At 48.7% G+C, this 13,231-nt stretch overlaps 1 protein-coding gene across 1 annotated transcript in view; it reads left to right on the top strand.

The window, feature by feature from the left end:
- Window positions 1-13,231, top strand: part of LOC124606437 (serine/threonine-protein phosphatase rdgC) — a 1,241,896-nt gene that overhangs the window by 513,771 nt on the left and 714,894 nt on the right. The window contains exon 4 of the mRNA XM_047138419.1: window positions 6,780-6,925. Coding sequence (XP_046994375.1) covers window positions 6,780-6,925 — 146 coding nt within the window. The remainder of the gene's footprint in view (window positions 1-6,779; window positions 6,926-13,231) is intronic.

Here is a 13,231-nt window from a genome sequence, read left to right on the forward strand (position 1 = left end):
ACAGTCTAATGTCGGTGTTGACCGGCGTAGGTGAGGCTTAAAGCTTTGTGCCGTCTCCGAAAGCCCATTAGATGATGTTTCGTTGAGTCGTTCGCATGCTGACACTTGTTGAAGGCGCAACATTGGAATCTGCATCAATTAGCGGAAGGGTTGTACTTATGTCCCGTTGAACAATTCTCTTCACTTATCGTTGCTCCCGTTCTTGCACGATAGTTTCCAGCCGCAGCGACGTCGGAGATTTGACGTTTTACTGGATTTCTGACATTCACGGTACACTCGTGGAATGGTCGAACGGAAGAATCCCCACTTCATCGCTACCTCGCTGTGTCCCATACGACTTTCAGACTCATTTAAATCTTAATAACCTGTCATTGTAGCAGCAGTAAGCGACTGCGCCAAACACTTGTCATCTTATATAGGTGTTCCCGACCGCTGAGCCTTATTTTGCGCGTTTACATATCTCTGTATTTCAATACGCATACCTATAGCAGTTTCTTTGGTGCTTCAGTGTAGAAAAAGGATACAGGTTGTAGACACAGGTTGCGAAATGTGGAAGTTTGGGTCTGGCTGTGATTCATGCTCGGTTAACCAATTGGTGAGGTGACCGCTCGAGATAAGTGGTAAATCTGGGTTCGAGTATCGGTCCGGCACAAATTTCCACTGTTGTCATTCCATTATACAGCTGATGCGTTGTCCATATTCGCAAATGAGAATGCATTTTTCGTACAAATTTTTGTAGTAAGTGTTAAGCAACCCCTGAAGTTATGCAAAGAGCGGCACCACTGGACAGTGGACTGGAAAGGATTGACTCGGACTGATTGTGCTCGCTATACCCTGGATAATGGTATGCATTTGTTGAATGCCTGGATAACATTGCCTGCCATCACGTGTAGTGCGAACATTGAAGTACTGAGGACGAGGTATTACGGTATGGGGTTGTTTTCCTTGGTTGAAGTGCGGTTCTATTACAATTAGGAAAACGATAAATCAAGATGGTTATAAGAGCATTTTAGAGCATTTGGTTCTGCAGTAGTGGTCGAGTTTCGTGACGATGATTATATGTACCTTATCATAAAGAAGCGTCTGTGAGGCAATGGTTTATGGACAATAACATCTCTCAAATGAATTGGTTGACCTAGAGTCCCAACATAAGCCGAATGGACTCCCTTTGGCTGGAGTTAGAATGTCGACTTCACTCCACACCCCAGTGATCAACGCTACCTTCTCTGACTTGAGATCTTGAGGAAGAGGGACTACTACTCCTCCACAGTTACGCACACACCTCATTAAAAGTGACCCCAGTAGAGGTTAAGGTATCGCAAATGTGGAGGATGGAGCCTCCCTCTACATCTACATCTACATCTACATTGATACTCCGCAAGCCACCCAACGGTGTGTGGCGGAGGGCACTTTACCTGCCACTGTCATTACCTCCCTTTCCTGTTCCAGTCACGTATGGTTCGCTGGAAGAACGACTGTCTGAAAGCCTCCGTGCGCGCTCTAATCTCTCTAATTTTACATTCGTGATCTCTTCGGGAGGTATAAGTAGGGGGAAGCAATATATTCGATACCTCATCCAGAAACGCACCCTCTCGAAACCTGGCGAGCAAGCTACACCGCGATGCAGAGCGCCTCTCTTGCAGAGTCTGCCACTTGAGTTTATTAAACATCTCCGTAACGCTATCACGGTTACCAAATAACCTTGTGACGAAACGCGCCGCTCTTCTTTGGATCTTCTCTATCTCCTCCGTCAGACCGATCTGGTACGGATCCCACACTGATGAGCAATACTCAAGTATAGGTCGAACGAGTGTTTTGTAAGCCACCTCCTTTGTTGATGGACTACATTTTCTAAGCACTCTCCCAATGAATCTCAACCTGGTACCCGCCTTACCAACAATTAATTTTATATGATCATTCCACTTCAAATCGTTCCGCACGTATACTCCCAGATATTTTACAGAAGTAACTGCTACCAGTGTTTGTTCCGCTATCATATAATCATACAATAAAGGATCCTTCTTTCTATGTATTCGCAATACATTACATTTGTCTATGTTAAGGGTCAGTTGCCACTCCCTGCACCAAGTGCCTATCCGCTGCAGATCTTCCTGCATTTCGCTACAATTTTCTAATGCTGCAACTTCTCTGTATACTACAGCATCATCCGCGAAAAGCCGCATGGAACTTCCGACACTATCTACTAGGTCATTTATATATATTGTGAAAAGCAATGGTCCCATAACACTCCCCTGTGGCACGCCAGAGGTTACTTTAACGTCTGTAGACGTCTCTCCATTGATAACAACATGCTGTGTTCTGTTTGCTAAAAAAACTTCAATCCAGCCACACAGCTGGTCTCATATTCCGTAGGCTCTTACTTTGTTTATCAGGCGGAGTATCGTGTGATTGACGACAGTAATATCTGAACCAGGGGTGGTGTATGACAGAAGTCACAGGGCCTATAACGACACACAGCGCCACTGCAAATTTTGGCGGCAGCAGCGTCGCTCCAAGAGGGCACAGTCAGTGTGGACCTACTCGCTTCCGCAGGATCAAGTGCTCTAGACCAGATACCATTGTATCCTGGTACGTCAATTCCCTTTAGTCCGCCACGCGGCTTTGGCTGACCAGTTCTCCACGGTCGAGCTCTCTGGACTGCTGCTACGGTTCCTTCAACAGAAGCTCTCCTGGAATCGTCTAGCGACCTGCCGTCCTATGCTGGTCTATCAGCCTGGGATCTTCTTCTCCAGTGGAACGTGGAGCCGCCAACAGTCGTCCTCGAGCTAAATAGAGACGTGGCCTCTACAGCGCGGACAATCGGGACTTCTGCACTTTGCCCCTACATGTTGTTTATGTTACAATCAGTTCCTCGTGAGCTACACTGCGGAACACAATTAAAGCATTATTTTATCGAACCCCGCAATTGCCTCCCATGGCGACACATAAGGTAAGGTAAGGTGCCGTCTTTATTGAGAATTTTAGAAACGGACTTGCACAGAGGCAACCATTAAAGTAGTCAGAGACGCCTGCAGGTAGACAACACCTTGACACCCCTGAGATTCCAGCCGCCTGCCTCCAAGCGCCTCAGGGCGCTGATGACCTCGATGTTGAGCGCCCATAAACCCCAACACACACACTCCAAGCGCCTCAGAGTGTTTCATAGGTTGTCTCTGAACACGACATTTTAAAAATTCTCAAGAAAGGTTGGCGGGCGCTACCGAGGGTTTTGTCGAACTTTTGTGCCTTAGACTGACTCTTCACTCCGTTTCAAGCATGTGCCAATGGCATCCCTTCCCGCCTTCCCCTCCCCCCGCCAACACGGTCATTCACCAGGAGGACGCAAAATAGGAGTGCTGAAAAAGCGTAAGCACCCTTCTCTTCTTCGGATAGGGTTCAAATTTCGTCGGATGGTTTTGAACGGTTCCTACTGGCTCCACTCCGTGCATGAGAGCAAACTTTTCGATTGCACTTCACTCTAGAAGAGTGCTACGACGTTCAAGGGATATGTAGCTCTATAGTGTTAACAGAGAAGGCTTGAAATGCCCGAGGGTGTCACCAGTGTCCAAGGTTGTCAAGAAAGTCTTGCTGTTGCTCATCGCACTTCGAACTCTCCTTTTCTACCGCGAAATGTGGGGGAATCGACGTCTCAGGGAAATGGGCGATTTCGTTGATGTTCTTCATCCCAACGTCTGCTGTCTTTTCGTGTGGATTGTGACTGGCGTTGTGTCTGAGATGTTTTCCTCAGTCACTCACAAGAAACCTGCGTGATTTCACACTTGGCGTCGCGGTTCAGACTTCCATCGCAGAGGTGTCAAAGAAAGGCGTGAAATGTGGGTAAGATGGGGGTGTGACTACCGTCTAATAGTGTGACACGTTCGTGGTGACGTTGGGCAGAACTGTAATGAAATTTGGTGCCAATGTGACATCATTAACCAACATTCGAGTCCCATCTGCTTCTGAGCTCTGGCGTTTTCTTCGCATGAATCGACATATTGCTGCTCGAAGCGTCATCGAGCCAGAGGGTGAGGTTGCAAGGGGCCATGCTTTTGCACCATTACAGGGGAAGACTGTACGCACCTTTCAGCCACATTTCAGACTTGTGCGTCATAATGAGAGGAAATTGCGGGATTTCGAAAAGTGATCTTTTCATTCTGTTGCGCAGTGTAGTACTTACACTCTAATAATTGTGATTCAGATTTCAGTGACTGCCTCCACCGGGTTAACGTATACCAACCAATTCAATAACCGACTTAACTATCAACTATTTCTTGTGTTGTGCAATTACGTATCAAAGAAGGATTACTGAAGTTTTATGTTCGTTGCAATAAACTTGCTTTCCATTATCAACTTAGGCTTCAGTTTCTGCGATACTTTTGATCAGATACTACGTGCGCTACGTAATATGTAAGTTTCATGGAGTATATTTTTCTTTGTTAGATGTAATGCTCACACTACTGGTGTACCTGCCTTACCCGTATCTATAGGTGGTCGGTAGCTCCCCTACTGAAAATTTTCAGCTTTGTATCTTTTTCAAATAGTGCCCTTCGAATGCAGCATATCACTGTAGACAGTGACTCTCCTCACGCACTCGGGAACAGTCAGATGCTAAGCTCTGGTGACGATTGCCGTATGAAGATGCAGAATGGATTCGGATAGAAGATTACGCAGAAGGTGGAGATGAGTGATAGTGTGAAATATACTGACGGAAAAAGAAATCGCAACACCAAGAAACATTGGTGCGATTTAGACGGAAGTTGGTAGGCGTTTTTCTACGTTTGAAGATGATGTCTACTCAAATTTCGCGCCAGTCGCGTAAGAGTGGTGCTATTAGCGTCACTATGAGGATGGAAATCAGGTTTGATCTGAATACACGCTGTAACGGTCCTGAGCGTTAGTTACCCCTGAGATTGGGCGTGGTGAGTTGGTTTTAGTCAAGAATGCCTTTAAGGCGACAAAGACACCATTATCAACATCTCATTGAGTTTGAACGAGGTCGTGTGATAGTGCTACGAGAAGCAGGATATTGCTTCTGTTTTATTTCAGAAAGGCTTGGCAGGATAGGGTCACTACACATGAATGCTGACCACATTGACACAACGAAGTGTTACAAATTGGTTACCACAAAGACAGATCCGAGCAGGGGCCCTGTAGCGTGCATTCCAGTGACCAAAAACCACCGCTATTCGCGACTTCATTGATGTCAAGCGCGGGCTCATTGGTGCGCAGGGAAGAGGTCAGTTGTGTTTTCTGATGAAAGCTGGTGCTACCTCGGTGCCAGTGATGGCCGTGTGTTGGTTACAAGGTGGTCATTGAGGGCCTGGAACCAACCTGTCTACATACCCTGGACCTAAACCTGGAGTTATGTCTACGTTGTGGTATCCTATGACAGGAAGATCACTCTCGTGGTTATCCACAACGGCTCAAATGGCTCTGAACACTATGGGACTTAACATCTGAGGTCATCAGTCTCCTAGAACTTAGACCTGCTTAAACCTAACTAACCTAAGGACATAAGACACATCCATGCCTGAGGCAGGATTCGAACCTGCGACAGTAGCGGTCTCGACGTTCCAGACTGTAGCGCCTAGAACTGCTCGGCCAGTTCGGCCGGCGGTTATCCACACACTCTGACTACAAATGTGTAGGTCAGTCTGTTGATTCGATCTGTTGTGGTGCCATTCATGAACTGCATTCCAGTGGGTATTTTCCAATAGGATGACGGTCGCCCACATACTGCTGTCGTAACTGAAAATGCTCTACCGAATATCGACATGTTGCACCGGCCTGGTCAATCACAAAATCTCCAATCGACAACATATGGGACATCATCGGACGACAGCACCAGTGTCATCCACAAACTGACATCTGGCACCTGTACAACACAACGCATGCACGTTTGCACGCTTGCATTCAACATTCTGTTGGTTACGCCAGATATTAACGTAATTACATTTCACATTTGCAAACGCCCATCGCGCACTTTTCAAGTGTGGTTTTGCACCGTTAATCGCTTAAATAAGTTGCCTAGACCACCGTATTCCCGAAATTTCATTACTTCAATAGTATTTTTGGTGTCCCATTGGCATTTTATAGTGGTACGGACATTGCCCTTGACATACCGTCTCACAGAAATGCTGTCAGCAATACTTCAGAAGATTGTACTGAAATTACACCTTCCTGTTCTATACACACAATTTCCCCCATCTATCTCCTTGTCTCTCTCGTACACATATACAGGCGGAGTCTCTCTCTCTCTCTCTCTCTCTCTCTCTCTCTCTCTCTCTCTCTCTCTCTCTGCTTCTATCAGGCCTTGTCATTTTCCTTCTACCTTTTCATCTCCTCATTCATCTGCCTCAAGCTTACCCCCTTTTACCCTTTAGCCTATTATGCCATTCATATAGGGACTCACATCCACACACACGAACACAAAAGCTCCCTCTCTTTCTCTCTCTCTCTCTCCTCTCTCTCTCTCTTTGCCACCCATCCCTCCTTGCTTTTCTACGCCCCTTTTATTGTGTCCTTGTCGGCCTGCTCCCTCTGCGCCTAGTCACTTCAGCTCGCGGCGCTTTCACTTGTTTACACTGCCCTCGGGTGGTGGCGATGTTTTGCGCCCACGGCGCGACGTCCCGTCATACCAAGCAGCGGGGTCGGTGGCGGGGGGCGTTGGGGGAGACAGCTGCCGCTGCGGCTTTTGCCCGCCATGAATAAACATGAGGAGGCCGGCGCTGTCACCTAGTGTGTGTGAGTATGTGAGCATATGTGTGTGTGTGTCCCAGGGTCGGCGGGCGCGCAGCCAGCGGACGACGAGTCCAGCGACGGAGGACTCAGCCCGGTGGACAGCACCTACAAGGGCATCCACGTCGGCTCGCCGCTCTCCAGGGCAGACCTCGACAACCTCATCGACTGCTTCCGGAAAAAGAAGGTGGGGCTCTTTCTCTCTCTCTCCCTCTCTCTCTCCCTCCTTCCCTCCCTCCCTCCCCCCTCTCTCTCTCCCTCTCTCTCCCTCCCTCCCTCCCTCTCTCTCTCTCCCTCCCTCCCTCTCTCCCTCCCTCCCTCTCTCTCTCCCTCCCTCTCTCTCCCCCCTCCCCCCTCTCTCCCTGTCACCAACTCTGTCTCTCTCTCGCCCTCTCACTCTCTCTCTCTCTCTCTCTCTCTCTCTCTCTCTCTCTCTCTCTCTCAGACACACATACACACACACACACACACACACACACACACACACACACACACATACTTTTTCTACATATTCAGTCACTCTATGAAGACTAATTTTCTACTTCTTTTTGTTTCCTCTCGTTTTTTAGTCACCTGGCTTGTTATCAGGTTTAATATTGCCCTCCATATTTTCCCATCATGTCCTAACCTTGACTGGACTCGACACACAAATGCAGTTGTAAGTCGCTCTCTATAGTGACTTGGCAAGACAGCCAAGCCACTCAGAGGTAGCCGAAAGGCACGCGTTAAGCTCACGCAGATTGGCGTGAGGTCTGGAACAAGGTAAAGTAATTATCCTATAAAGAAAAGAACGTTGTGCTTGGAATACTTAACTTTAATCTACAATTGGAGAACATCGCTCTTGTTTAGACATTGGTACACTGAATATAAACTGGTAATAGCGCCTTGCTACGTCGTAGCAAATGACGTAGCTGAAGGCTAAGCTAACTATCGTCTTGGCAAATGAGAGCGTATTGGTCAGTGTAGCTTCGCTAGCAAAGTCGGCTGTACAACTGGGGCGAGCGCTAGTAAGTCTCTCTAGACCTGCTGTGTTGTGGCGCTCGGTCTGCAATCACTGACAGTGGCGACACGCGGGTCCGACGTATACTAACGGACCGCGGCCGATTTAAGAGCTACCACCTAGCAAGTGTGGTGTCTGGCGGTGACACCACATTCCTCCCCCGCAAATCAGCGAACGGTTGTGTTACAAGGCTTCCGCCCGCCGTGGGGAGGACCCCATGTTGACGTATGCGACGAGGTGGGGAGCCTAACAACAGGCGAGGCTGTGCCACCCGCACCCGGCCATTCGGTCCGAGGGGAGCTAGGAAACGCCTGAAAACCTAGTCCATGGTGCACGCCAACATGCGGTGTATGCGCCCGTAAAGAGACAGGAGGGGCCGAAGATTCGACCTCCATCGGGGCGGGGCTGCCGACGGGCGAAGACGACATCTGGTCCGGAGCGGGCAAGATGTCCATGTCGGAGGACAGCTGGTCACGGGAAGCGATCGGTGGCGCGTGACCCAGGGAGGCGCTTGGCGGCTGCAGCGAAGCGTCCATCGCGGGCGTCGCCGGCGGGAGAACAGGCGGCGGCGGCGGCGGCGGCGGCGGCGGCGGCGGTGGCGGCGCGTCGCCATGGGGCAAAATGGAAGGCAGCGACGGTAACACTTGGGGATGAGGCGAGCCAGTAGATGGGTCCCCAGGGCGCTGACCTGACGGCACCGTCGCTGAAAGCAGACGGGGAGCGGCAGAACCTGTGCGACGACAGGGGCGCAGCTGATTGAGATGCTGACGCACCTCACCAGAGGCCCCCAAAACCATATACATAGCGCGGCCGAGGCAGCGAAGAATGCGCCCTGCGAGCCAACGCTGTGAACCTCGATAGTTGCGATAGTATACAACGTCGCCTTGAGCAAAAGCAGGTGACTGCCGCTGCACAGGAACCTGTTGCGGCGGATGCAGCAAAGACATCAAGGTTCGATGAGGACGACCATGGAGCAACTCAGCCGACGAGCGACCATCTCGGGGCTGAGAGCGATACGAAGACAAAAAGAGCAATAACGCGTCCTCCCGAGAATGCGACTCTTTCAACTTCAACATCTGTGACTTGAAAGTCCGGACCAATCGTTCAGCGGCACCGTTTGACTGAGGCAAAAACGGCGCGGATGTCAGATGTTGAATACCATTGGCCTTGCAGAATGACTGAAATTCTGCGGACATGAATTGTGGGCCATTGTCGGAAACAGTAGTCTGTGGAAGACCTTCAATGCAAAAGATAGCGGATAACGCTTGGATGGTGGCAGATGACGTCGTGGAAGACATCCGGAGAACAAAAGGAAAATTACTGAATGAATCTACCACAACCAACCATCGAGCATTCCAGAATGGACCAGCAAAATCGATGTTGCCAAGGGGAAGTGGCTTTCGGCCATGCAAAGAATTTCCGCGGTGGTGCGGATTGTTGTTCGCCACACGCCATGCAAGAAGAGCACATATTCGTAATCGCAGCATTGATTCCGAACCAAGTACAGTGCTGATGAGCAAGTTGTTTCGTGCGCACTATACCCCAATGTCCTTGGTGGAGAAGCCGTAAGACAGAGGACTGTAACGAACATGGGACCACGACCCGGGACTGATCATTATCAGAACGCAACGGCAAAACGCCACGTCGTACAAAAAGTCTCTCCTTGTGAGCAAAAAATCGGCGAACCAACGGATCCTCGATCCGTGACTTTGACAAGGGCCATTGCGTAGCAACAAAACGCAAAACGGTAGCAAGGACAGGGTCAGCAGCTGTGGCTGTAGCTACAAGACGACAATCAATCGGAAACGATTCGACCACGTCATCAGTTTCCGCATCAATGAACATGCAAGCAAGTTCGGAAGAATCGAATGCTCTATCCTCAGCAACAGGCAAACGGGACAACGCATCGGCGTTTCCGTGCTTAGCAGTGGACCGATACAAGATATCGTAGCGGTACTGCGGGAGGAAAATAGACCAGCGAATGAATTTCTGCGCTGTACGCGGAGGTACAGGCTTGTTCGGATGAAAAAGCGATGTCAAAGGTTTGTGGTCTGTGATGATGGTAAAGTGACGACCATACAAGAAATCATGAAACTTAGTAACACCAAAGACGAGAGCCAAAGCTTCTTTCTCGATCTGTGAATAATTTCTTTGCGCAGACGAGAGCAATTTGGACGCAAAGGCAATAGGGCGATCATGCGATCCATCTTTGTGCGCAAGCACAGCACCGATCCCGAAATCCGATGCATCTACCATCAACAAAAGGGGATTTCTGGGGATCGGATGGCGTAAGGCAAGTACTTGACAGCAACGGCGATTTCAACTGGCGAAAGGCGCGTTCGCATTCCGTCGTCCAGACGAACGGAACACCTTTACGGCGTAAGCGATGAAGCGGAGCTGAAATGGAAGAGGCGTGTGCGATATATTTATGATAATAGTTGATTTTTCCCAGCACACACTGTAGCTGCTTCAAATTCTGCGGCGAAGGCAAGTCTTGTATGGCACGGACGTGCTCGGGACTGGGATGTATGCCTTGGGCATTGATTACCTGTCCCAGATAGGGTAAGTCATGAGCAAAAAACACACATTTGTCCTTCCGCAAGCGAAGACCATTTTGTCGCAAGACCTGAAATAATGTTCTGAGATTGGCTAAATGTTCTTCTTCCGTCTTTCCGGAGATCACAATATCGTCCAGATAGTTTGCTGCAGTAGGGACGGACGCACAAACAGTTTGCAGATACTGCTGAAACAATGCAGGAGCGGATGCACACCCGAATGGCAGTCTTTTGAATCTATACAAACAAAGATGCGTGTTAACCACCAAAAGGCGCTGGGATTCTTCGTCCACCGGTATTTGCAAGTACGCATCTGCGAGGTCCAACTTCGAAAAATACTTACCCGGGCAGAGTTTGTCAAAAAGATATTCTGGGCGGGGTAAAGGATAAGTTGCAATCACTAATTGTGGATTCACTGTAGCCTTGAAGTCCACACAAAGTCTCAATTTTCCAGAAGGTTTTGGCAAAATTACTAAGGGTGATGCCGAGAGAGAAGCCTGCACACGTTCAATCTCACCTTGTGACTCCAAATCGTATAAGGTTCTTGCGACCTCATCACGCAATGCGTGGGGAACATTGCGCGCTCTGAAAACTTTCGGTTGCGCGTTTACTTTCAGTTCCAAATGTGCTTTATAGTTCTTAGCGCAACCAAGGCCCGGAGCAAAAAAGTCTGCAAACTCTTCACATAGACGAGAAACACTGGCTGAAGGCACAGTGTGATTCACTGATAGAACCTGATTGACTATAGACAAGTTAAACAACTGAAATAAATCTAAACCAGACAAGTTCACAGCAGATGAAGAATGAACGACGTAAAAAGACACAAGTTTTGTTTGTCCCTTGTATGTTGCAAGAAGGCTGCACTGTCCTAACACAGGGATATTCTGACCGGAATAGCTATTTAACTTAACATTTGCGGCACACAACGGAGGTGTGCCCAGTTGTTTGTACGTGTCATGATTGATCAGAGAAACTGCAGCTCTGGTATTGAGCTGGAATGGGATCACGTTGCCATGAATGTCCAAGTCTACAAAAAGTTTGTCCTGCTGACAAGAGCGACTGTCTCGTGCAACGTGAACTGACACTGGTACAGAATCACCAGCGACTTGACGCGATTTCCTGCGATGTCGACGCACATTATTTGTGGAACGAACACAGTCTCTGTTAGAAATAGTGGCACTGGGCGGAGTGGAATGAACTACATGAATGTCCATGGGCGAAGGTTCACGATCCTGAGTATTCTTGGTTCGATTCCGATTCTGGCGTGAAGCAAAGGGCCTGGAATGGTTTTTAGTGTCGGATCTGTGCTTTTTCTGGCAAACACTCTGAACATGTCCTTTTTTATTACAGAAAAAGCAAATAGCTTGGCGTTACGGGCAATTTTCACGTGAATGGCTAGTAGCACACCGCGTGCATGATTTTAGCACTGCATTTGCATGCTTGCGCGGCACACTTAGCAGAGAGCTTGGCAGCAGCTGCGCGACGGGCGTGAGGGCTGTTTACTGTTCCGTGCAGCGCGTCCGGCTTGCCCGTTAACGTGACACACGGCTGGCGAAGTTGCAAATGATTCCTGAGCAAAGTCAAGTGTGTCTTGCCGATCCAATATGTCCATCACTTGTTGAAGGGAGGGATTGACTAGTTTCAAAATCTGTTCCCTTATACGAACATCAGAAACGTTCTGTGCAATTGCATCACGCACCATAGTATCTGAATAAGGGAGTCCACATTCACATTCAAAAGCACAATCCCTAGTAAGGCCTTGCAAAGTTGCAACCCACTCCCGATTAGTTTGACCGGCCGTACGTTTGGTACGAAAGAATGTATACCGTTTGGCAACTACATTGACTGATTCTTTGAAATATGCATCTAGTGCAGACAAAATTTCGTCGTAGGACAGAGTTGCTACGTCGCGTCGGGGAAATAGTTTCACTATCACACGGTATGTGTGCACCCCGACGGATGCTAACAAGAAAGGCTGCCGCTCGTTACCTTGAATTCTGTAGGCGGCGAGATGGAATCCAAATTGGCGTGACCACTCCGTCCAGCTTTCCAGTGCCGCATCAAATGGACGAAAAGGTGGTGCAACTGCATGTTGTGGCTGCGGTAGCGGTGGAGCGGCGGCGGCTACATCGTTTTGCATTGCACGTTGACCCTGGACGAGCTGTCCAAGGGCATCCAATAACGCCTGCGTCTGCTGATTCTGCAAGCGATAAAATTCGGACAGTACATCTGGAGATTGTGGCGAAGCCATGACAAGTAATTCAGGCAAGATCAATTGGTACAAACGCGATTTAGCTCGTCGCCAACTGTAGTGACTTGGCAAGACAGCCAAGCCACTCGGAGGTAGCCGAAAGGCACGCGTTAAGCGTGAGGTCTGGAACAAGGTAAAGTAATAATCCTATAAAGAAAAGAACGTAGTTCTTGGAATACTTAACTTTAATCCACAATTGGAGAACATTGCTCTTGTTTAGACGATATTACACTGAATATAAACTGGTAATGGCGCCTTGCTAGGTCGTAGCAAATGACGTAGCTAAAGGCTAAGCTAACTATCGTCTCGGCAAATGAGAGCGTATTGGTCAGTGTAGCTTCGCTAGCAAAGTCGGCTGTACAACTGGGGCGAGTGCTAGTAAGTCTCTCTAGACCTGCCGTGTGGTGGCGCTCGGTCTGCAATCACTGACAGTGGCGACACGCGGGTCCGACGTATACTAACGGACCGGGGCCGATTTAAAGGCTACCACCTAGCAAGTGTGGTGTCTGGCGGTGACACCACACTCTCTACATTTTGTTTCTGCCTGAAATTTAACCCAACTTTACAGAACCTAATATGAACTTAACTGTAACTGATCTGAATGCAAGTTGACTTTGTATTATATGCGCAACGTAAGTAAAAATTTCCACTTACCTCGCGTCTTGACAACAGTGTTACAGATTTCTC

This window comes from Schistocerca americana, chromosome 3 (genome assembly GCF_021461395.2).
Source record: "Schistocerca americana isolate TAMUIC-IGC-003095 chromosome 3, iqSchAmer2.1, whole genome shotgun sequence".
Taxonomy (NCBI): domain Eukaryota; kingdom Metazoa; phylum Arthropoda; class Insecta; order Orthoptera; family Acrididae; genus Schistocerca; species Schistocerca americana.